Below are 24,222 nucleotides of genomic sequence, written 5' to 3' on the forward strand. Positions count from 1 at the left end.
GCGGAGGGGTGTAGCAGGGAGGTGGGTGGCTGTAGTGGAGGAGTGTAGCAGGAGGTCGGGTGGCTGCAGCGGAGGGGTGTTGGGGGTCAGTCGGGTGTAGCAGAGGGGTGTAGCGAGGTGTCGGTCGGGTGTAGCGGAGGGGTGTCGGGGGGGTCGGGCGGGTGCAGCGGAGGGGTGCTGGGGGTGTCGGGTGTAGCGGAGGGGTGCTTGGGGTGTCGGTGGGGTGTAGCAGAGGGGGATTGGGGGGGTCGGGCGGGTGCAGCGGAGGGGTGCTGGGGGTGTCGGTTGGGTGTAGCGGAGGGGTGTTGGGTGCCGGTCGGGTGTAGCGGAGGGGTGTCGGGGGGGGGTCAGGCGGGTGCAGCGGAGGAGCATAGCGAGGTGTCGGTCAGGTGTAGCGGAGGGGTGTTGGGGGTCAGTCGGGTGCAGCGAAGGGGTGCCAGGGGTGCCGGCGGGGTGTAGCGGAGGGGTGCCGGGGGTCGGTCGGGTGCAGCAGAGGGGTGCTGGGGGTCGGGCGGGTGTAGCGGAGGGGTGTAGCGAGGTGTCGGTGGGGTGTAGCGGAGGGGTGCCGGGGGTGTCGGGTGCAGCGGAGGGGTGTAGCGAGGTGCCGGTCGGGTGTAGCGGAGGGGTGTCGGGGGGGGGTCGGTCGGGTGCAGCGGAGGGGTGCCGGGGGAGCCGGTGGGGTGCAGCGGAGGGGTGTAGCGAGGTGTCGGTGGGGTGTAGCGGAGGGGTGTTGGGGGTCAGTCGGGTGTAGCGGAGGGGTGCCGGGGGTCGGTCGGGTACAGCAGAGGGGTGCTGGGGGTCGGGCGGGTGTAGCGGAGGGGTGTAGCGAGGTGCCGGTGGGGTGTAGCGGAGGGGTGTAGCGAGGTGTCGGTGGGGTGTAGCGGAGGGGTGTTGGGGGTCAGTCGGGTGCAGCGGAGGGGTGCCGGGGGTGCCGGTGGGGTGCAGCGGAGGGGTGTAGCGAGGTGTCGGCGGGGTGCAGCGGAGGGGTGTTGGGGGTCAGTCGGGTGCAGCGGAGGGGTGTAGCGAGGTGCCGGTCGGGTGTAGCGGAGGGGTGTCGGGGGGGGTCGGTCGGGTGCAGCGGAGGGGTGTAGCGAGGTGTCGGTGGGATGTAGCAGAGGGGTGTTGGGGGTCAGGCGGGTGTAGCGGAGGGGTGCTGGGGGTGTTGGGTGCAGCGGAGGGGTGTAGCGAGGTGCCGGTCGGGTGCAGTGGAGGGGTGTTGGGGGTCAGTCGGGTGCAGTGGAGGGGTGTAGCGAGGTGTCGGTGGGGAGCAGTGGAGGGGTGTTGGGGGTCAGTCGGGTGCAGCGGAGGGGTGCCGGGGGAGCCGGTGGGGTGCAGCGGAGGGGTGCCGGGGGTCGGGCGGGTGTAGCGGAGGGCTGTCGGGAGGTGTCGGTGGGGTGCAGCGGAGGGGTGTTGGGGGTCAGTCGGGTGCAGCGGAGGGGTGTAGCGAGGTGTCGGTGGGGTGTAGTGGAGGGGTGCCGGGGGTGTCGGGTGCAGTGGAGGGGTGTAGCGAGGTGCCGGGCGGGTGTAGCGGAGGGGTGTCGGGGGGGGGGGTCGGGCGGGTGTAGCGGAGGGGTGTAGCGAGGTGTTTGGTCGGGTGTAGCGGAGGGGTGTAGCGAGGTGTCGGTCGGGTGCAGTGGAGGGGTGTAGCAGGAGGTCGGGTGGCTGTAGCAGAGGGGTGTCGGGAGGTGTCGGTGGGGTGTAGCGGAGGGGTGTTGGGGGTCAGTCGGGTGCAGCGGAGGGGTGCCGGGGGTGCCGGTGGGGTGTAGCGGAGGGGTGTAGCGAGGTGTCGGTGGGGTGTAGCGGAGGGGTGTAGCGAGGTGTCGGCGGGGTGCAGCGGAGGGGAGTTGGGGGTCAGTCGGGTGCAGCGGAGGGGTGCCGGGGGTGTCGGCGGGGTGCAGCGGAGGGGTGCCGGGGGTCGGTCACACTCACCGGCGGGGGGCGCAGGGCGGCGCCGAGGCGGGCGGCCGCCTCCGGGGGGAGCCGGGCCAGCGCCTCCCCCGCCGCCCCCGGCCGCCGGGCCGCCACGTCCCGCAGCAGCGCCGACACCGCCGCCCCCAGCCCTGCCGGGGCCACGGGGGGGGCGGGGGGGGCACCGGACCGCCTCAGCACCCCCGGCACCCCCAACACCCCCTTCAAACACCCCCCGGCACCCCCCAAACCCCCAACACCCCCGACACCCCCCTCAGACACCCCCAACACCCCCCCGGCACCCCTCGGACACCCCCAACACCCCCCCGGCACCCCCCCAAACCACCAACACCCCCCGACACCCCCAAAACCCCCCTCAGACACCCCCAACCCCCCCCAAACCCCCAACACCCCCAACACCCCCCTCAGACACCCCCAACACCCCCCCGGCACCCCTCGGACACCCCCAACACCCCCCCAAACCCCCCTGACACCCCCAACACCCCCCCCAAACCCTCAGACACAAACACCCCCTGACACCAACACCCCCCAACCCTTCAACACCCCCCCAAACCCCTCAGACACCCCCAAACACCCTCTCAAAACCCTCGAACACCATCCAAATACCCCCAATACCCCCCAACCCCTCCCAACACCCCCCTGACACCCCCAACAGCCCCTCAACCCCCCCTGATACCCCCCAACACCCCCCTGACACCCTCAACACCCCCCCAACCCCTCGGACAACCCCCAATACCCCCCAAAACCCTTCTAACACCCCAAATACCCCCCCAAAACCACCGTCACCCCACACAACCCCTCAAATACCCCCCCCAATCACCCTGTCACCCCCAAACACCCCCCCCCAAAAAACCTCCCGTCACCCCTCCAATGCCCCCCACCCCGGGCCGTACCGGCTGACAGGCGGGGGGTGCCCACGACGGTGCCGCACACCCGCACCAGGGCGCCCGCGTGCTCGGCCACCTGCCGCGACGGTGACGCTGACGGTCGCACACCCCACCCGGGGGGGCGGGTACACCCGCACCGGGAGGGGGGTAGGTACACCCGCACCGGGGGGGGGGGCAAATAACACCCCCCTCCGGGGGCAAATACAACCCCCAGCCTGTTTGGGGACACCCCCTGACCCCAAATACCCCCCCCGAGACCCCCAATACCCCCCCAGGGACCCCCAAATACCCCCTAAGGACCCCAAATACCCCCCCAGGGACCCCAAATGACCCCCCCAGACTCCAAATGACCCCTAAGGACCCCAAATCCCCCCCCGGGACCCCAAATCCCCTCCAGGGGCCCCTCAAGACTCCCAATACCCCCCCCAGGACCCCCCAAACCCCTCTGGGACCCCAAATACCACCCTGGGACCCCCCCCAGGACCTCCAAAACTCTCCAGGGACCCCAATACCCCCCAAGAACCCCCCAAAACCCCTCTGAGACCCCAAATACCCCCCAGACCCCCCCCAGGACCCCTAAACCCCCCCCAAATCCCCCAGGGACCCCAAATACCCCCCTGAGACCCCCCCAGGACCCCCAATAACCCCCCCAAGGACCCCCCAAAACCCCTCTGAGACCCCAAATACCCCCCAATACCCCCCAGGACCCCTAAACCCCCCCCAGGACCTCCAAAACCCTCCAGGGACCCCAATACCCCCCAGGACCCCCCAAAACCTCTCTGAGACCCCAAATACCCAATACCCCCCCAGGACCCCTAAAACCCCCCCCCAAATCCCCCAGGGACCCCAAATACCCCCCCGAGACCCCCCCAGGACCCCCAATATCCCCCCCAGGACCTCCAAAACCCTCCAGGGACCCCAATAACCCCCCAAGAACCCCCCAAAACCCCTCTGAGACCCCAAATACCCTCCCAATACCCCCCCAGGACCCCTAAACCCCCCCCAAATCCCCCTGGACCCCCAAATACCCCCCCGGGACCCCCCCCCGCACCTCCTCGGGGTGGGAGCGGTGCAGGGCCACCAGGTACCCAAAAACGGTGGGATCCTCCTCAAAATCCTCGGTGAGGGGCAGCGCCGGCAGCAGCAGCGGCAGCACCTGGGGGGGGGGGGACCCTGAGCGGGACCCCCCCCAAGTACCCCCCGGGGGGGCAAATACCCCCCCAAATACCCCCTCAGGGGGTAGAAAGCCTCCCATGGGCCCCAGTCCCCTCCCAGTGGCTCCCAGTTCACTCCCAGTGCCCCCCAGTCCCCTCCCAGTGAGTCCCAGTGGCTCCCAATCCCCCCCTGAGTGACTCCTAGGGCCCCCCCAGTCCCTCCCAGTGGTTCCCAGTGCCCTCCCAGTGACTCCCAGTGCCCCCCAGTCCCCTCCTAGCCCCCCCCAGTCCCTCCCAGTGGTTCCCAGCCCCCTCCCAGTCATTCCCAGTCCCTCCCCAGTGACTCCCAGTGCCCCACAGTCCCCTCTCAGTGGCTCCCAGTCCCTCCCAATGGTTCCCAGTCCCCTCCCAATGGTTCCCAGTCCCTCCCCAGTGACTCCCAGTGGTTCCCAGTCCCCCCCCAGTGCTCCCCAGTCCCCTCCCAGTGGTTCCCAGTCCCTCCCTAGTGCCCTCCAGTCCCTCCCAGTGGTTCCCAGTCCCTCCCCAGTGACTCCCAGTGCCCCACAGTCCCCTCCCCAGTGACTCCCAGTGGTTCCCAGTCCCCTCCTAGCCCCTCCCAGTGCCCCCAGTACCCTCTCAGTGCCCCCCAGTACCCTCTCAGTGGCTCCCAGTCCCCCTCCAGTGACTCCCAGTGGTTCCCAGTCCCCTCCCAGTGGTTCCCAGTCTCTCCCCAGTCCCTCCCAGTGCCCCCAGTACCCTCCCAGTCTCTCCCAGTGGTTCCCAGTCCCTCCCCAGTGACTCCCAGTGGTTCCCAGTCCCCTCCTAGCCCCTCCCAGTGCCCCCCAGTCCCTCCCCAGTCCCTCCCAGTGCCCCCCAGTACCCTCTCAGTGGCTCCCAGTCCCCTCCCAGTGGTTCCCAGTCCCCCTCCAGTGACTCCCAGTGGTTCCCAGTCCCCTCCCAGTGGTTCCCAGTACCCTCCCCAGTGACTCCCAGTGGTTCCCAGTCCCCTCCCAGTGGTTTCCAGTCCCTCCCCAGTCCCTCCCAGTGCCCCCAGTACCCTCCCAGTCCCTCCCAGTGGTTCCCAGTCCCTCCCCAGTGACTCCCAGTGGTTCCCAGTCCCCCCCAGTCCCCTCCCAGTGCCCCCAGTACCTCGGTGCCCCCCAGCCTGGCCAGGGCGCCGCTGGCGTTGTCCCGGGTCCGGCCCGGCCCCTCCCGGGCCACCGCCGCCGCCAGCACCTCCCGCACCGGGGGGCGGAGCCTGCGCGTCAAGGAAAGGGGCGGGGCCTCGGGGGAGGGGAGGGGCTACGGGCTGTGGGCGGGGCCGGGGTGGAAGGGGGGCGAGGGAAGGGGGCGGGGCTACGGGGTGTGGGCGGGGCCGGGTGAAGGAGCCATACGAGGGGGCGGGGCTACAGGATATGGGCGGGGCATGCTGGAGGGGCGGGGCTACAGGGTGTGGGCGGGGCCGGGGCGGAACAGTCCTTGGGTGGGCGGGGCCCTCGATGTGGGCGGGGCCTGCTGGTAGCAGAAGGGGCAGGGCTAAGGCATGTGGGCGGGGCCGGGGTGAAAGAGCCACAGGAGGGGGCGGGGCTACGGGGTGTGGGCGGGGCCGGGGTGGAACGGTCCTAAGCGGGGGGGGGAGGGGGGGCCTCGATGTGGGCGGGGCCTGCTGGCAGGAGAACGGGGGCGGGGCTAGGGAATGTGGGCGGAGCTACGCAGCGCCGGGGGGCGTGGCTAGAGAACGTGGGCGTGGCCGAGCCCGCGAGGGAGGGGGCGGAGCCTCCCCAGGGATCCCCCCTCCTCAGCGCCCGCCCTCGGGCAGGGGCGGGGCCCGGAAGCAGCCAATGAGGCGGGCGGGAGGGGCGTGGCCCCCGGCAGGATACGGGCCGAGGGCGGGGCCGGCGGCGGCGGCCATGACGCCCAGGGCGTAGAGAGCGTTGCTGCGCACCTCGGGGTGGGGGTCGCCGGCCGCCGCCGCCCCCAGGGCCGGGCCCAGGCGGGGCAGGAAGGGGGCCACGGCCCCGCCCAGCGCCCCGCCCACCCCGGCCAGGGCGGCCGCCGCCCACGAGCGCTCGCCCACCGGGCGGCGGGGGTCCTGCGGGCGACACGGGCGCCTGGGACCCTCCTCGCCCGGACGCCTGGGCCCCTCCCCGGATGCCTGGGCCCCCTCCCCGGACACCTGGGCCCCTTCCCCGGACGCCTGGGCCCCCTCCCCGGACACCTGGGACCCTGCCCGGACGCCTGGGCCCCTCGCCCGGACGCCTGGGCCCTTCCCCGGACACCTGGGCCCTTCCCCGGACGCCTGGGCCCCCTCCCCGGACACCTGGGCCCCTTCCCCGGACGCCTGGGCCCCCTCCCCGGACACCTGGGACCCTGCCCGGACACCTGGGCCCCTCCCCCGGACGCCTGGGCCCCTTCCCTGGACGCCTGGGCCCCTCCCCGGACACCTGGGCCCCTGCCCCAGACACCTGAGACCCTCCCCGGACTCCTGGGCCCCTCCCTGGATGCCTGGGCCCCTCCTCGCCCGGACGTCTGGGCCCCTCCCCAGACACCTGGGACCCTGCCCGGACGCCTGGGCCCCTTCCCCGGATGCCTGGGCCCTTCCCCGGACACCTGGGCCCTTCTCCCGGACGCCTGGGCCCCTTCCCGGACACCTGGGTCCCTTCCCCGGACACCTGGGCCCCTCCCCCGGACACCTGGGCCCCTCCCCGGACGTCTGGGCCCCTTCCCCGGACGCCTGGGCCCCTCCCCGGACGCCTGGGCCCCTTCCCCGGACGCCTGGGCCCCTCCCCGGACACCTGGGCCCCTCGTCCCGGACGCCTGGGCCCCTCCCCCGGATGCCTGGGCCCCTCCCCCGGACACCTGGGCCCCTTTCCTGGACACCTGGGCCCCTCCCCGGACACCTGGGCCCCTTTCCTGGACACCTGGGCCCCTCCCCGGACGCCTGGGCCCCCTTCCCCGGACGCCTGGGCTCCCTTCCCCGGACACCCGGGCCCCTTCCCCAGACGTCTGGGTCCCTTCCCCGGACGCCTGGGCCCCCTTCCCCGGACGCCTGGGCCCCTCCCCGGACGCCTGGGCCCCTCCCCGGACGCCTGGGCCCCCTTCCCCGGACGCCTGGGCCCCTCCCCGGACGCCTGGGCCCCTCCCCGGACGCCTGGGCCCCTTCCCCCGGACGCCTGGGCCCCTTCCCCGGACACCTGGGCCCCTCCCCGGACACCTGGGCCCCTTCCCCGGACACCTGGGCCCCTCCCCGGACGCCTGGGCCCCTACCAGGCAGGCGAGCAGGGGGGGCAGCAGCCCGTCGAGGTGGGGGGCCAGCTCGCCCCCCGCCGCCTCGGCCAGCGCCACCAGCCCCTCCCCCGCCAGCTCCCGCACCGCCGCCGCCGCCTCCGCCTGCGGGGGAGGGGAGGCCTCAGCACCCCCCCAAAACCCCCCGACCCCCCCTCCGACCCCCCCAAGCCTCCCAGTTACCCCCCAAATACCCCCTAGTACCTGCAAATACCCCCAAGTACCCCCCAAATGCCCCATATTACTCCTGAAAACCCCCAAATGCCCCAAATACCCTCCAAGTATCCTCTGAAAACCCCCAAAATACCCCCAAATACCCCCCCCAAACACCCCCATAGCCTGTAAACCCCCAAATACTCCCTAACACCCTCTAATAGTCCTCAAATACCCCCAGTACCCTCAAATACCCCCCTGTTATCCCTGAACAACCCCAAATACTCCAAAATACCCCCAAAATAACCCCATACACCCAAGTACCCTCTGAAAACCCCCCCAAATCCCCCCACAAACCCCCAAACGCCGCCAAATACTCCTCAAATACCACCGAGCACCCTCAAAAACCCCATATTAACCCCCAAATACCCCTCAAGTACCCCTGAACACCCCCAAATACCCCAGAACACCCCCGAAATCCCCCCTAATGGCCCCTTATACTTCCCAAATACCCCCAAACACCCCAAATCATCCCTGAACCCCCCCCCACATACTCTGCAACACCCTCAGATACCCCCAAATACTCCCCAGTACCCTCTGAGGACCCCCAAACACCCCTGAATACCTCCGAAATACCCCCAGGTACCCAAATCTCCCGAAAACCCCATGACACCCCCCCCCAAATACCCCCTAATACTCCTCAAATACCCCTCAGTACCCTCAAACGCCCCGTATTAGCCCAAATAACCCCAAACAGCCTCAGATCCCCCCCCAAATACCCCCGAAGACCCCCCAAATACCCTCTGAAAACCCCCAAACACCCGATACCCCCCCCAGATACACCCCAAATCCCCCCTAATACTCCTCAAACGCTGCCAAGTACCCTCGAGTACCCCACGGTCTCCCTGAATACCCCCCAAACACCCCCCAAAATACCCCCGGATACCTCCAAATACCCCCCCAAACCCCCAAACACCCCCCAAAATACCCCCGGATACCTCCAAATACCCCCCGAAACCCCCAAACACCCCCCAAAATACCCCTGGATACCTCCAAATACCCCCAAGTGCCCTCCAAAACCCCCAAAATACCCCCCCAAAACCTCAAAATGCCCCCAAATACCCCAATACTCGTCAAATACCCCCCCCAAGTACCCCGTTATCCCTGAAAAGCCCTGAAATGGGCCCAAAAATGCACCGATACCCCCCAAATACTCTCGGAAGACCCCCAAACACCCCCTGAAATACCTGTTACCCCCCAAAACGCCCCCAATTCCCCCCCCAAATAGCAAATGGCCCCGTTTCCCCCCCAAATACCCCCTCAACCCCCCCCACCCCCAGGGACCCCCCCCAAATCCCCCCCCCGACCTGCTCTTCGGCCTCCTCCTCCTCCTCGCCGGCCCCGGGCTGCAGGCAGGCGACCTGGGGGGGGGGTAAAAGCCCCCAAATACCCTCGTTTGCCCCCCCAAAATCCTCCCCAGACCCCCCCGCATCGTCCCCTTAAATACCCCCCTGAACCCCCCCAAGTACCCCCCAGCCCCAATTACCCCCCAATTGCCCCCATAACCCCCCAGCCCCAATTGCCCCCAAACCCCATTACCCCCCATTAGCCCCCACCCCAATTACCCCCACCCCAATTTACCCCACCCCAATTGCCCCCAAACCCCATTACCCCCATCACCCCCATTACCCCCCCAGCCCCAATTACCCCCATTACCCCCACCCCAATTACCCCCCACCCCCATTACCCCCACCCCAATTACCCCCCCACCCCCATTACCCCCCATTACCCCCTCAGCCCCAATTACCCCCCACCCCCATTACCCCCAATTACCCCCCACCCCAATTACCCCCCCAGCCCCAGTTACCCCCATTACCCCCACCCCCATTACCCCCCACCCCCATTACCCCCACCCCAATTACCCCCCACCCCATTACCCCCACCCCATCGCCCCCCCCGCCCCCCCGTACCTGCCCCGCCAGGACGTCGGCCAGCAGGCGGGCGAGGGCGGCCAGGGGGCCGGGGGGGGGGCCGGCGAGGGCGGCGCGGGGGCACCCGCCCAGCACCCGGCCCAGCGCCCCCAGCGCCCCCCGCGCCGCCCCCGCCGCCCGCTCCCCCCGCGCCCCCGCCGCCAGCGCCCCCGCCGCCCCCGCCAGCGCCGCCGCCGGCCCTGCCGAGACCCGGCCCCCCGTCACCCCCCGGCCGGCGCCTGACGCCCCGCCACGGCCCCCGCCGCACCCCCGGCACCCCCCACCGCACCCCGCAACAGCCCCCGCCGCACCCCGCAACACCCCCCGCAACACCCCCGCACACCCCCAGCACCCCGCAACACCCCCCGCCGCACCCCAACACACCCCCGGCACCCCCCGCCGCACCCCGCAACACCCCCCGCAACACCCCGCCGCACCCCCAGCACCCCCCGCCGCACCCCGCAACACCCCAACACACCCCCCGCAACACCCCAACACACCCCCAGCACCCCCCGCCGCACCCCGCAACACCCCCCGCAACACCCCCGCACACCCCCGTCACCCACCGGCCGGCGCCTGACGCCCCGCCACGGCCCCCGCCGCACCCCCGGCACCCCCCGCCGCACCCCGCAACAGCCCCCGCCGCACCCCGCAACACCCCCCGCAACACCCCCGCACACCCCCAGCACCCCGCAACACCCCCCGCCGCACCCCAACACACCCCCGGCACCCCCCGCCGCACCCCGCAACACCCCAACACACCCCCCGCAACACCCCAACACACCCCCAGCACCCCCGCCGCACCCCGCAACACCCCCCGCAACACCCCCGCACACCCCCGGCACCCCCACCACACCCCGCAACACCCCAACACACCCCCCGCAACACCCCAACACACCCCCCAGCACCCCCGCCGCACCCCGCAACACCCCCCGCAACACCCCCGCACACCCCCGGCACCCCCACCACACCCCGCAACACCCCAACACACCCCCCGCAACACCCCAACACACCCCCAGCACCCCCCACCGCACCCCGCAACACCCCCCAGCACCCCCCGCCGCACCCCCCGCAACACCCCCGCACACCCCCGGCACCCCGCAACACCCCCCGCCGCACCCCAACACACCCCCGGCACCCCCCGCCGCACCCCGCAACACCCCCCAGCACCCCCCGCCGCACCCCCCGCAACACCCCCGCACACCCCCGGCACCCCGCAACACCCCCCGCAACACCCCAACACACCCCCAGCACCCCCCACCGCACCCCGCAACACCCCCCGCAACACCCCAACACACCCCCGGCACCCCCCGCCGCACCCCGCAACAGCCCCCGCAACACCCCAACACACCCCCAGCACCCCCCGCCGCACCCCGCAACACCCCCCGCCGCACCCCAACACACCCCCAGCACCCCTCGCCGCACCCCGCAACACCCCCCGCTGCACCCCCGCACACCCTGCTGCACCCCGCAACACCCCCGGCACCCCCCGCCGCACCCCGCAACACCCCCCGCAACACCCCAACACACCCCTGGCACCCCCCGCCGCACCCCGCAACAGCCCCCAGCACCCCCCGCCGCAGCCCGCAACACCCCAGCACCCCCTGCCACACCCCGCAACACCCCCCGCAACACCCCAACACAGCCCCAGGACCCCCCAGCACCCCCCACCGCACCCTGCAACACCCCAACACACCCCCCGCAACACCCCAACACAGCCCTGCCACACCCCCACGACACCCCCAACACAGCCCCAGGACCCCCAGCAACACCCCCAAAACACTCCAGAACACCCCCAGCACCCCCGACACACCCCAACACACCCCCGCACAGCCCCAGCACCCCCCGCCACACCCCCGCAACACCCCAGAACACCCCCCGGACCCCCCCGTAACACCCTGCAACATCCCGCCACACCCCAACACACCCCCCGGACCCCCCGCCACCCCCCACCACACCCCCGCACAGCCCCAGCACCCCCACCACACCCCGCAACACCCCAACACACCCCCCGCAACACCCCAACACACCCCCAGCACCCCCCGCCACACCCCCGCAACACCCCCGCACAGCCCCAGGACCCCCCGCAACACCCCCAAAACACCCCAGAACAGCCTCAGGACCCCCTGCAACACCCCAACACAGCCCCAGGACCCCCAGCAACACCCCCAAAACACCCCAGAACACCCCCAGCACCCCCCGCAACACCTCCGCACAGCCCCAGGACCCCCCGCGACACCCCGCAACACCCCCGTGACACCCCCGCACAGCCCCAGGACCCCCCGCAACACCCCAACACAGCCCCAGGACCCCCTGCAACACCCCTGTGACACCCCCAAGACCAACCGGAACACCCCCGGAACACCCCAGGACGCACCAAAACAACCCCCAAACACCCCAAAACACCCCAACACAGCCCCAGGACCCACCAAAACACCCCCGGAACATCCCCGCACAGCCCCAGGACCCCCCGCAACACCCCCGCAACACCCCCGAACAGCCCCACGACCCACCAAAACACCCTCAAACCAGCCCCAGGACCCACCAGAACACCCCCGGAACACCCCAAAACACCCCCGCACAGCCCGAAGACCCACCCCCGGAACACCCCCAGAACACCCCAAAATACCCCCGGAACACCCCAAAACACAGCCCCAGGAGCCACCAAAACACCCCCAGAACATCCCAAAACAGCACCAGGACCCACCAAAACACCCCCACAACACCCTGCAACACCCCCACACAGCCCCAGGAGCCACCAAAACACCCCTGGAACACCCAGACAGCCCCAGGACCCACCAATACACCACTGGTACACCCTGAAACACCCCCCAGAACAGCCCTAAACACCCCAGAACAGCCCTGGAACACCCTGAAACACCCTCGGCCCCCCCAGAATACCCAAAAAAACACCCTGAAAAAAACCCTAAACACCCCCAAAACACCTCAAAACAGCCCCAGGACCCACCAAAATACCCCTCGAACATCCCAGAACACCCCCAAACAGGCCCAGGACCCAACAAAACACCCCCAAAACACCCCAACACAGCCCCAGGACCCGCAACACCCCTGCAACACCCTAACACAGCCCCAGGACCCCCCGCAACACCTCCCAAACACCCCCAAACACCCCAGAACAGCCTCAGGACCCACCACAACACCCCCAGAACACCCCAAAACACCCTGGAACAGCCTCAGGACCCACCAGAACACCCCAGGAACACCCCAAAACACCCCTGGAACACCCCAAAACACCCTTAGGACCCCCCGAAACACCCTGGAACAACCCCCCGAAACACCTCCAAACAGCCGCCAATACACCCCCAGGACACCAGAAACACCCCAAAACAGCCCCCAAACACCCCCAAACCTCCTGAAACACCCCTGGAACTCCCACAAACCCCAAAACAGCCCCAGAACCCCCTGAAACACCCTAAACAGCCCCAGAACACCCCCAAACACCCCCAGGACCCACCAAAACAGCCCCCAAGGAGCCCCAGAACCGCCTGAAACACCCACTAACAGCCCCCAGAACACCCCCCAAACCACCTGAAAACAACCCCAGAACAGCCCAGAACAGTCCCAAAATACCCCCACCTCCCCCAGCCCCAAAACACCCCAAACAGCCCTCTAACCGCCTGAAGCACCCCCCAAACACCCGCGGGAAACCCCTACACCCCACAAAACACACCCGCAACACCCCGCAGGACCCCCAAAACTTCCACCAACAGCCCTGCGCACCCAAAACAGCCCCAAAGCCCCCTGAATGCCCCCCCAAACAGCCCCAGAACACCCACAGACTGTCAGAACCCCCCACCAAAATACCCCCATTCCCCCCCGAAAGCGACACCCTTCCCCAAATACCCTCAAACCCACCAAAAACACCGTGAAACCTCCGAAATCCCCTCAAAACACCTAAAAATGCCTCAAAATCCCCCAGAAATCTTGTTGGGGGGGGGCCTCAAAACCACCTAAAATAGCTGGGGGGGGGGGCCTTGAAACAGCTAAATCCTGCTAAAGAGAGCTGGGAAATCACCCAAATGGGGGGTTTTCTCTCCCAAACACGGGCAAGAAACGCTGGAGACCCCCATAATCTCCCCGGGGAGCCTCGAAACCACCCCATGGGGAACCTAAAAACTGCCTAAAATGAGGATTTTTCCCCTCCCTCAGAATAGCAATGGACCCTGAAGCCACCACTGGGGAGCCCTGAAACTGCCTCATCCCACTGCGAGGAGCCTGGAAACCGCCGCAAAATGGCACTTTGTCTCTTCCAATCCAGATTTTTTTTTCCCCCTCCCAGATGTGTTCCCGTTTTTCCCAAAAGCGGCGCTTTTCACCCCGAGAGCTCACCGGGGGCGGGGTCTCGGCCGGGGCCCCCCTCGACGCTGTCTCGCAGCCCCAGGCAGAGGCTGCCCAGGCTGCCGTAGGCGGCTTCCCGCACCCCCGCCTGCGGGAACTGCCCCGCCCATCACTGCGGGCCCAGGCGTCCGGGCCACGCACCCCCCCAACCAAGGGACCCAGGCGTCCAAGGCGAGGGGCCCAGGTGTCCTGGGAAGGGGGCCCAGGTGTCCGGGGAGGGGGCCCAGGTGTCCGGGGAAGGGGCCCAGGTGTCTGGGGGAAGGGGCCCAGGCGTCCGGGGAAGGGGCCCAGGCGTCCGGGGAAGGGGCCCAGGTGTCCGGGGAGGGGGCCCAGGTGTTCGGGGAGGGGCCCAGGCGTCCGGGGAAGGGGCCCAGGCGTCTGGGGAGGGGCCCAGGCGTCCGGGGAAGGGCCCAGGTGTCCAGGAGAGGGGCCCAAGCGTCCGGGGAGGGGCCCAGGTGTCCGGGGAGGGGCCCAGGCGTCCGGGGAGGGGGTCCAGGCATCCGAGAATAGGGCCCAGGCGTCCGGGGCAGGGACCCAGGCGTCCAGGGAAGGGCCCAGGTGTCCGGGCAGGGGGCCCAGGTGTCCGGGGAAGGGGCCCAGGCGTCCGGGGAAGGGGCCCAGGCGTCCGGGGGGAGGGGCCCAGGCGTCCGGGGAAGGGACCCAGGCGTCCGGGGAAGGGGCCCAGGCGTCCGGGAGAGGGGCCCAGGCGTCCGGGGAAGGGGCCCAGGCGTCCGGGGAGGGGCCCAGGTGTCCGGGGAGGGACCCAGGCGTCCGGGGAAGGGGCCCAAGCGTCCGGGGAAGGGCCCAGGCGTCCGGGGGAAGGGGCCCAGGCATCCGGGGAGGGGGCCCAGGTGTCCGGGGAGGGGGCCCAGGCGTCCGGGGAGGGGGCCCAGGTGTCCGGGGAGGGGCCCAGGCATCCGGGCTCACCTCCAGCAGCTCCAGCATGGCTTCCAAACTGGGCTCCACGTAGGGCAGGAAGGAGGCGCTGGGGGGGCACCAGTGTCCCCAGTAACCCCCAGTGCCCCTCCCAGTCTCTCCAAGTCCCCCCCCCCAGTGCTCTCAGTTACCCCCCTAGTCCCCCCAGTTCCTCCTAGCCTGTCCCAGTTACCCTCCCAGTCTCCCCAGCACTCCCAGTTACCCTCTGTCCCTCCCAGTGCTCCCAGTTATCCCCTCCCAGTCCCTCCCAGTGCTCCCAGTTCTCCCCCGTTCCTCCCCAGTTACTTCCTCATTCCCCCCCAGGGCCTCCCAGTTACTCCCCAGTGCTCCCAGTCCCTCCCAGTGCTTCCAGTTGTGCCCTCCCAGTGCTCCCAGTCCCTCCTAGTGCTCCCAGTCCCTCCCAGTTACCCCCAGTCTCTCCCAGTCCCCCCAGTTACCCTCCAGTCCCTCCCAGTGCTCCCAATTATCCCCTCCCAGTCCCTGTTAGCGCTCCCAGTCCCTCCCAGTTACCAACGTCCCCCCCAGTGCTCCCAGTTATCCCCTTCCAGTCACTCCCAGTGCTCCCAGTCCCTCCCAGTCTCTCCCAGTCCCCCCCAGTTACCCCCCCAGTGCTCTCAGTTATCCCCTCCCAGTCCCTGTTAGCGCTCCCAGTCCCTCCCAGTTACCAACGTCCCCCCCAGTGCTCCCAGTTATCCCCTTCCAGTCACTCCCAGTGCTCCCACTCCCTCCCAGTCACCCCCAGTCTCTCCCAGTCCCCCCCAGTTACCCCCCCAGTGCTCCCAGTTATCCCCTCCCAGTCCCTCCCAGTGCTCCCACTCCCTCCCAGTTACCCCCAGTCTCTCCCAGTGCCCCCAGTTCTCCCCCCCAGTCCCCCCCAGTCCCTCCCAGTGCTCCCAGTTACCCGCAGTGCTCGGCCACCTCCCCCAGGGCCTCGCAGGCCTCCTCCAGCTCCTGGGCGTAGGCTCCGCCCACCTCCACCCTGGGGGCGGGGCCAGCGGGGGGAGAGGGGCGGGGTCAGTGCTGGCCCCGCCCCTCCGCACTGAGCCCCGCCCCCCTCGGCCCCGCCCCCTCACTCCACAAGCTCCTCCTCCTCCTCGGTGACGTCATCCTCCATCGGCTCCGCCCCCTCGTCCGCGTCGTCGTCGTCGTCGAAGAGCAGGAACGAATCAGGCGCCGCCGAGGCCGCCTGGGCGGGGCCAGCGGGGGGCGGGGCCAGCGTGAGGCCACGCCCCCCCCCCCGGGTTTGGGGTGAAAACAGGGCGATTTGGGCCCGCCGGGGGCTTAAAAAAGGGTGTTTCGTGCAAAAACTTAGTTTGGGGGGGAAAAGTGAAATTTCGGACATTTTGGACAAAAACGGGGAAATTTTTGTAATTTCTGGGCCAAGAAACAGAATTTTTTTGCTCTCTTAGACACCAAAAAAGCCAAAATTTGGTGATTTTGGGACCAAAAAAAACAAACGTCACAATTTGGGGAGCAAACGAGGGAGAACATTGAGGGTTTTGGGCTCCCAAGGTTGGATTTGGGTGGTTTCGAGGCCCCCCCCCGAGTAGATTTGGTGGGTTTCAAGGCCCACCGAGGCGGATTTGAGGGAGTCTCCAGCCCCTCCCCAATGGATTTGGGGGGTTTCAAGACCCCCCTGCCAAGTGAATTTTGGGTGTATCAAGGCTCCCCACCCCACCCCTGAGACAGATTGTGGTTTCAGTCCCCACCAAGACAGGTTTTGGGAGTTTCAAGGTCTCCCAAGGTGGATTTTGGGGATTTCCAGCCCCACCCTCTGTGGTGGATTTAGGGGTTTCAAGTGCCCTTGAGGTGGATTTAGTGGTTTCAGGGCGCACTAAAGATGATTTTGGCGGTTTCAAGGCTCCCTGAGGAGCATTTTGGGGGTTTCCAATCCCCCCCAAGGAGGCTTTTGGAAGTTTCAGGGCCACCTAAAGCGGATTTGGGGGGTTTCAAGGCCCCCCCCATGCCAATTTTCGGGGTTTCAAGCCCCCTGAAATGGATTTTGGAGGTTTCAGGGCCACCCAAAGCTGACTTGGGGAGTTTCAAGGCCCCCCGAGGTGGATTTGGGGGAGTTTCTGGTGGATTTGGGGGGTTTCAGGGCCCCCCGATGCCGATTTTGGTGGTTTCAAGCCCCCCCGAGGTCAATTTTAAGTGTTTCAACGCCGCCCCGAGGCCGATTTCGGGGCTCCCATCCCCCCCCCCCCGCCATGAGCACTCACCGGGGCGGGGGGCCGCCGCAGCGCCCCCAGCAGGACGGGGACGACGCGGGGCAGGAGGGGGCCCAGCTTGTCGCCCATCGCCGCCGCCGCCGCCGCCGCCAGCCCGTACCTGCGGGGGCGCCGCCGGGGTTACGGGGGTCTCGCCGGGTGTTAAGGGGCTTTTAGGGGGGTCCCAGAGGTGCATTAAGGGGGTACTAGGAGCTATTAGGCAGTATTAGCAACTATCAATGTCTACTAAAGACATATTAGCAGCTATTAAGAGCTATTAAAGTTATTAGCAACTATTATACGATTATCAGAGATTATTAGGGAACCATTAGGAACTATTAGAAAACTATTAGGAGCTATGAAAAGAGCATTAACAGCTATTAATCGCTCTTAAAAACTCTTTGGAACAATAAAGCACTATTAAGCAGCTATTAGAAGCGTGCATTAGGAACTATTAAGGCCTTTCAGCTGATATTGGGGGTGCTGGGCCTATTAGGAGGGTATAGGGGGCTATTAGGCACTGTTAAGGGCTACTAAGGGCAATCAAGAAGGTATTATGCGCTACCAGAGGGGCATTAGCAGGTATTAACAGCTCTTGAGTGCCATTAGGGGAAATTAGAAGCTATTAGAAGACTATTAGGTGCTATTAAGAGAGCATTAGGAGTTATTAAGGTCTATTAGGAGTGTATTAAGAGCTATTTTGGGGTATGAGGAACGAGTAGCGTCTACTAGGAGTTATTAGGAGCTATTAAAAGATTATTAGGTGCTGTTAGAAAGATACTAAAAGCTATTAGAAAATATTAAAAACTACTAATGCACTACCGTCGGTTTACAAACACTTCCACGATTGTATTAGCACCTATTAGAAGACTATTAAGACAAATAAAACAACTAACAACAGCCATTAAAAACAACCTAGCGGGTGTTAAATGATTGGGGGGGTCTATTAGGAAATATTAGGGGCACGTTAAGGGCAATTGGGGGGTATTTGGGTCTCGGGGCACTCACAGCACGCGCCGGCCCTCGGGCTCGTCCTCCTCCAGCGCCAGCTCCAGCCCCAGCTCCAGCGCCGGCACGAGGTGGCCCCCGGCGGCGGGGCCCAGCGCCCCCAGCACCTCTGGGAGGGCGCCCGGACGCCTGGGTCCCTTCCCCGGACGCCTGGGCCCCTTTCCTGGACAGCTGGGTCCCTCCCCGAACACCTGGGCCCCTGTCCCGGACGCCTGGGCCCCTTCCCCGGACACCTGGGCCCCTTCCCCGGACGCCTGGGCCCCTTCCCCGGACACCTGGGCCCCCTTCCCGGATGCCTGGGCCCCTTCCCAGGACGCCTGGGCCCCTCGCCCGGACACCTGGGCCCCCTCCTGGACGCCTGGGCCCCTCACCCGGACGCCTGGGCCCCTTCCCCGGACGCCTGGGCCCCTCCCCGGACACCTGGGCCCCTCCCCGGACACCTGGGCCCCCTCCCCTGGACGCCTGGGCCCCTTCCCCGGACGCCTGGGCCCCTCCCCGGACGCCTGGGCCCTTTCCCTGGACGCCTGGGCAGCCCCTTCCCTGGACACCTGGGCCCTTCCCTGGACACCTGGGCCCCTTCCCCGGACACCTGGGCCCTTTCCCTGGATGCCTGGGCCCCCCCGGACGCCTGGGCCCCTCCCCAGACACCTGGGCCCCTTCCCGGACACCTGGGTCCCTCCCCCGGACACCTGGGCCCCCCACACACCTGGGCTCCTTCCCCAGACGCCTGGGCCCCTTCCCCGGACGCCTGGGCCCCTCCCCGGATGCCTGGGCCCCCCCAGACACCTGGGCCCCTCCCCGGACACCTGGGCCCCTCCCCGGACGCCTGGGCCCCTCGCCCCGGACGCCTGGGCCCCCTCCCCGGACGCCTGGGCCCCCATCTCACCGAGAGCCTGGAGCCGCAGCGGCCGGGTGTCGGGGGGCCCCGGGCGCAGGAGGGGGCTCAGCGCCGCCAGGATGGGCCCCGCGTGGGGCCGCAGCTGCTCCCCGGCCCCCGAGGCTGCCGGGGGGGGGGAGAGGGGGGTCAGGGGGGCTCCTCAAAACCGGGGGGACCCCCAGGCCCCCCCCCGAGTGGGGGGAGATTTGGGGGTCCCAGAGGGGAGCTTGGCGGGGGGGGGGCGCTCACCGAGGGTGCAGAGGGTGCTGAGCGCCAGCTCCAGGCTCCGGGGGGATCCGGGGGGGTCCAGCACCCCCAAAACGACCCTCAACACCGAGGGCAGGAACGGCTCCACTCCCTCACCTGGAGGACACCCGGCCGCCTGGGTCCCTCCCCGGACGCCTGGGCCCCTTCCCGGACACCTGGGTCCCTTCCCGGACACCTGGGTCCCTTCCCCGGACGCCTGGGTCCCTCACCCGGACGCCTGGGCCCCTCCCCGGACACCTGGGTCCCTCCCCGGACACCTGGGCCCCTGCCCCGGACACCTGGGTCCCTTCCCCGGACGTCTGGGCCCCCTCCCCGGACGCCTGGCCCCCTCCCCGGACGCCTGGGCCCCCGCCCCGGACGCCTGGGCCCCTCCCCGGACACCTGGGCCCCTTCCCCGGACACCTGGGCCCCCTTCCCGGACACCTGGGCCCCTCCCCGGACGCCTGGGCCCCCCCCCGGACGCCTGGGCCCCCCCCCCCAGATGCCTGGGCCCCTTCCCCAGACGCCTGGGCCCCCGCCCCGGACATCTGGGCCCCTTCCCCGGACGCCTGGGCCCCCTCCCCGGACGCCTGGGCCCCCGCCCCGGACGCCTGGGCCCCTTCCCCGGACACCTGGGCCCCTCCCGGACACCTGGGCCCCTTCCCCGGACGCCTGGGCCCCCTCCCCGGACGCCTGGGCCCCCGCCCCGGACGCCTGGGCCCCTCCCCAGACACCTGGGCCCCTTCCCCGGACACCTGGGCCCCCTTCCCGGACACCTGGGCCCCTCCCCGGACGCCTGGGCCCCTTCCCTGGACAGCTGGGCCCCCTCCCCGGACGCCTGGGCCCCTTCCCTGGACACCTGGGCCCCTCCCCGGACGCCTGGGCCCCCTTCCCGGATGCCTGGGCCCCTTCCCTGGACACCTGGGCCCCTCCCCGGACGCCTGGGCCCCCTCCCCGGACGCCTGGGCCCCTACCGAGGCACTCGAGGAGGCTCTCCAGGATGTACCAGGCCTTGGCCGGGGTTTCCCGGACTCCTGGGTCCTCCAGGGCCGCCAGCGCCGTCGGCAGCATCTCCCCCGCCAGCGTCGCCACCTCCGGCTACGCACCAGTACAGACCAGTACGGACCAGTATAGACCAGTGTAGGCCAATATAGCCCAGGGCGCCCAGTCACGTCCTCCCAGTATGACCCAGAAGAGCCCAGTATGGCTCCCAGTAGTCCCCAGTGAGTTGCAATAGCCCTTCCAGTGCCTCCCAGTAAGCACCGAGACCCCTCCCAGCATCACCCAGTTCCTCCCAGCATACCCCACAGCCCTCCCAGTGTCTCCCATTATAACCCAGGGTCTCTCAGCAAGAACCAAGAGGCCTCCCCGTACAACCCAGTTCCTCCCAGTATGGCCCAGAGCCCTCCCAGAACCTCCTAGTAACCCCCAGAGGCCTCCTAGTGCCTCCCAGTACAGTCCAGGCTCTCCCAGTAAGGATCATGAGCCCTTCCAGTATAACCTAGTTTCTCCCAGTGCCTCCCAGTAGTCCCACAGCCCTCCCACCACCTCCCAGTAGCCCCCAGAGCCTTCTCAGTATAACCCAGTTCCTCCCAGTATAGCCCAAAGCCCTCCCAGTGCCTCCCAGTAGCCTCCAGAGCCCTCCCAGTATAACCCGGTCCCTCCCAGTATGGCCCAAAGCTCTCCCAGTGCCTCCCAGTAGCCCCCAGAGCCCTCCCAGTATAACCCAGTCCCTCCCAGTATGGCCCAAAGCCCTCCCAGTGCCTCCCAGCAGCCCCCAGAGCCCCCCCAGTGTGACCCAGTAGCCCTCCCCGTGGCTCCCAGCGCCCGCCGTACCTGGAGACAGTCGGCGAGGCGGCGCAGGGCACAGGCGGCCGCCCCCCGCACGGGGCCCTCGGGGTCGCCCAGGCCCCTCCGCAGCACCCCCAGCGCCGGCCCCAGGTACCTGCGCCGGGGGGCACCCGTGGGGCCCGCGGCCGGACCCCCAGCTACCCCCGAACGCCCCCCGGGCCCCCCCAAAGTACCCCCGCCTACTCCCCAGATACCCCCAAACACCCCCAGCTACCCCAGGAACACCCCCACAGACACCTCGCATACCCCCAGATACCCCCAAACACCCCCAGCTACACCCAAAAACCCCAGGAACACCCCCACAGACACCTCGCATACCCCCAGATACCCCCAAACACCCCCAGCTACACCCAAAAACCCCAGGAACACCCCCACAGACACCTCGCATACCCCCAGATACCCCCAAACACCCCCAGCTACACCCAAAAACCCCAGGAACACCCCCACAGACACCTCGCATACCCCCAGATACCCCCAAACACCCCCAGCTACACCCAAAAACCCCAGGAACACCCCCACAGACACCTCGCATACCCCCAGATACCCCCAAGCACCCCCAGATACCCCAGGAACACCCCCACAGACACCTCACATACCCCCAGATACCCCCAAACACCCCCAGATACCCCCAAACACCCCAGGAACATCCCCACAGACACCTCACATACCCCCAGATACCCCCAAACACCCCCAGCTACACCCAAAAACCCCAGGAACACCCCCACAGACACCTCGCATACCCCCAGATACCCCCAAGCACCCCCAGCTACACCCAAAAACCCCAGGAACACCCCCACAGACACCTCACATACCCCCAGATACCCCCAAACACCCCCAGCTACACCCAAAAACCCCAGGAACACCCCCACAGACACCTCGCATACCCCCAGATACCCCCAAACACCCCCAGCTACCCCCAGATACCCCAGGAACACCCCCACAGACACCTCACATACCCCCAGATACCCCCAAACACCCCCAGATACCCCCAAACACCCCAGGAACACCCCCACAGACACCTCGCATACCCCCAGATACCCCCAAACACCCCCAGCTACCCCCAGATACCCCAGGAACACCCCCACAGACACCTCGCATACCCCCAGATACCCCCAAGCACCCCCAAAGTACTGCTGCATACCCTCAAAGTACCCCCAAATACCCTGGGAACACCCCCAAATACCCCCCAGATACCCCCAAGGTACACCCAAACACCCCCAGCTACCCCCAAATATCCCAGGAACACCCCCAAATACCCCCAAAGTACCCCCAAAGTGCTCCTGTGTGCCCTCAAAGTACCCCCTAAATACCCTGGGAACACCCCCAAATACACCCTAAATACACTCCGATACCCTCAAAGTGCCCCAAATACCCCCAAAGTGCCCCCAAATACCCTGGAAACACCCCAAAATACACCCCAGATACCCCCAGGTACTCCTAAATACCTCCTAAAACACCCCCAAAGTGCCCCCAAATACCACAGGAACACCCCCAAATACACCCCAATTACTCCTACATAGCCCTAAATACCCCCAAAGTACCCCCGAACACCCCTAAACACCCTGAAATACCCCCAAGTACCCCCAAATACCCTGGGAACACCCTCAAATACCCTCAGCTACCCACCCCAACACCACCAAGTACCCCAAAGTACCCCTGAAACGCCCCCAAATCCCCTTAGATACCCCTAAATACCCCTGAAAAACCCCCAAATACCCCGGGAACACCCCCAGCTACTTCCATACACCCCCGAAACCCCCAGCTACCCCCCAAAACGTCACCGACCACCATCAAAACACCCCCGAACACCCCAGGACCGTCCCCAAATACCCCCTAACCCCCCCCAGCTACCCCCCAAATACCCCCACCCCCTCCCAGCTACCCCCCGCCGCCCCAAATACCCCCCGCCCCGGGTGACTCACCGTCGGCGCAGGTGTTGGCCGCAACCCTCGGCCAGCGCCCCCAGGGCCAGCAGCCCCCCCTTGCGGGCGGGGGGCCGGGGGCTCCCCAACAGCGGCTCCAACAGCGGTAGCTGTGGGGGGGGGGAGATTTGGGGAGGGGGGTCGGGGGCGCCCCGACACCGAGACCCCCCCGCAAAAAACACCCGGAAACACCCCCAAAATCTGCCCTGCGGACACCTCAACCCCCTCCGACACCCCAAAACCAGCCGATTGCCCCCTCCAACCCCCCCCAAATACCCACCCAGGGTACCCCAATTACCCCCCAACCCCCCCCAGGACCCCCAAATCCTCCAAATTACCCCCAAAACTCTCTCTATGCCCCCCCAGGGACCCCAAAACCCTCTGAATTACCCCCCAAATACCCCCCCAGGGACCCCAAAACCCTCCAAATTGCCCCCCAAATACCCCAAATATCCTCCAGGGACCCCAAAATTCTCCAAATTATCCCCAACCCCCCCCCGCCAATTACCCCCCCAGGGAGCCCAAAATCTTCCAAATAACCCCCCTAAAGCCCCCAAATACTCAAGGACCCCCCCCAAACTCCCCAACTTGCCCCCAAAACTCCCCTAATACCACCCAGGGAACCCAAAACCCCCCAAACTGCCCCCAAAACTCCTCTAATATCCCCCAGGGAACCCAAAAACTCTCCAAATTACCCCCAAAACCCTCACAACACCCCCCCAGGGTCCCCAAACCCTCCAAATTACCCCCAACCCCCCCCAAAGACCCCCAAATAACCCCCAAGTACCCCCCAGGGAACCCAAAACTCGCCAAATTATCCCCCAACCCCCAATTACCCCCTCGAAGACCCCCAAACCCTCCAAATTACCCCCCAAAACCCCCCCAGGGACCCCAAAATTATCCAAATCGCCCCCAAAACCCCCAAACACCCCCTCAAAGACCCCAAACCCCCCAAATAAACCCCAAACCCCCCAAAGACCCCCAAACCATCCAAATTACCCACTAAAACCCCCCAAAGACCCCCCCCAGGGACCCCAAAATTCCCCAAATTGCCCCCAAACCCCCCAACCCCCCCCAAAGACCCCTAAAAAACCCCAAGCCCCCCAACCCCCCCCCAGAGACCCCAAACCATCCAAATTACCCCCTAAAACCCCCCAAAGACCCCCCCCAGGGACCCCAAAATTCCCCAAATACCCCCAGAAAAGCCCAAATACTCCCCCAAAACACCCCAAAACGCCCCAAAACGCACCAGGGGCCGGAGCAGCTTTTCGGGGGGCAGCGCCTGGGCCAGAGCGTCGAGGGCCTGCGGGAAGCGGGGGGCTCAGGGCGGACCCAAAACGCCCCAGTTTTGCCCCAAAACACGGGAGTCCCCAAAATGGGGGGAAACGGTCCCAAAATGGAGGGAAACGGCCCCAAAATGGGGGGAAACAGCTCCAAA

General features: G+C 67.4%; 1 protein-coding gene across 1 annotated transcript in view; it reads right to left on the reverse strand.

The window, feature by feature from the left end:
• IPO4 (importin 4) overlaps positions 1-24,222 on the reverse strand; it is a 33,222-nt gene that overhangs the window by 1,398 nt on the left and 7,602 nt on the right. Inside the window, exons 11-29 of the mRNA XM_068921716.1 lie at positions 24,034-24,087; positions 22,785-22,894; positions 20,848-20,956; positions 19,986-20,109; positions 19,015-19,128; positions 18,775-18,888; positions 17,889-17,997; positions 16,893-17,001; positions 15,747-15,859; positions 15,575-15,652; positions 14,665-14,722; positions 13,729-13,834; positions 9,379-9,578; positions 8,776-8,829; positions 7,238-7,360; positions 5,851-6,062; positions 5,120-5,228; positions 3,868-3,972; positions 2,823-2,892 (exon numbers count right to left, since the gene is read on the reverse strand). Coding sequence (XP_068777817.1) covers positions 2,823-2,892; positions 3,868-3,972; positions 5,120-5,228; positions 5,851-6,062; positions 7,238-7,360; positions 8,776-8,829; positions 9,379-9,578; positions 13,729-13,834; positions 14,665-14,722; positions 15,575-15,652; positions 15,747-15,859; positions 16,893-17,001; positions 17,889-17,997; positions 18,775-18,888; positions 19,015-19,128; positions 19,986-20,109; positions 20,848-20,956; positions 22,785-22,894; positions 24,034-24,087 — 2,071 coding nt within the window. The remainder of the gene's footprint in view (positions 1-2,822; positions 2,893-3,867; positions 3,973-5,119; positions 5,229-5,850; positions 6,063-7,237; positions 7,361-8,775; positions 8,830-9,378; positions 9,579-13,728; positions 13,835-14,664; positions 14,723-15,574; positions 15,653-15,746; positions 15,860-16,892; positions 17,002-17,888; positions 17,998-18,774; positions 18,889-19,014; positions 19,129-19,985; positions 20,110-20,847; positions 20,957-22,784; positions 22,895-24,033; positions 24,088-24,222) is intronic.

Source organism: Struthio camelus, chromosome 29, assembly GCF_040807025.1.
Source record: "Struthio camelus isolate bStrCam1 chromosome 29, bStrCam1.hap1, whole genome shotgun sequence".
NCBI classification, from domain to species: domain Eukaryota; kingdom Metazoa; phylum Chordata; class Aves; order Struthioniformes; family Struthionidae; genus Struthio; species Struthio camelus.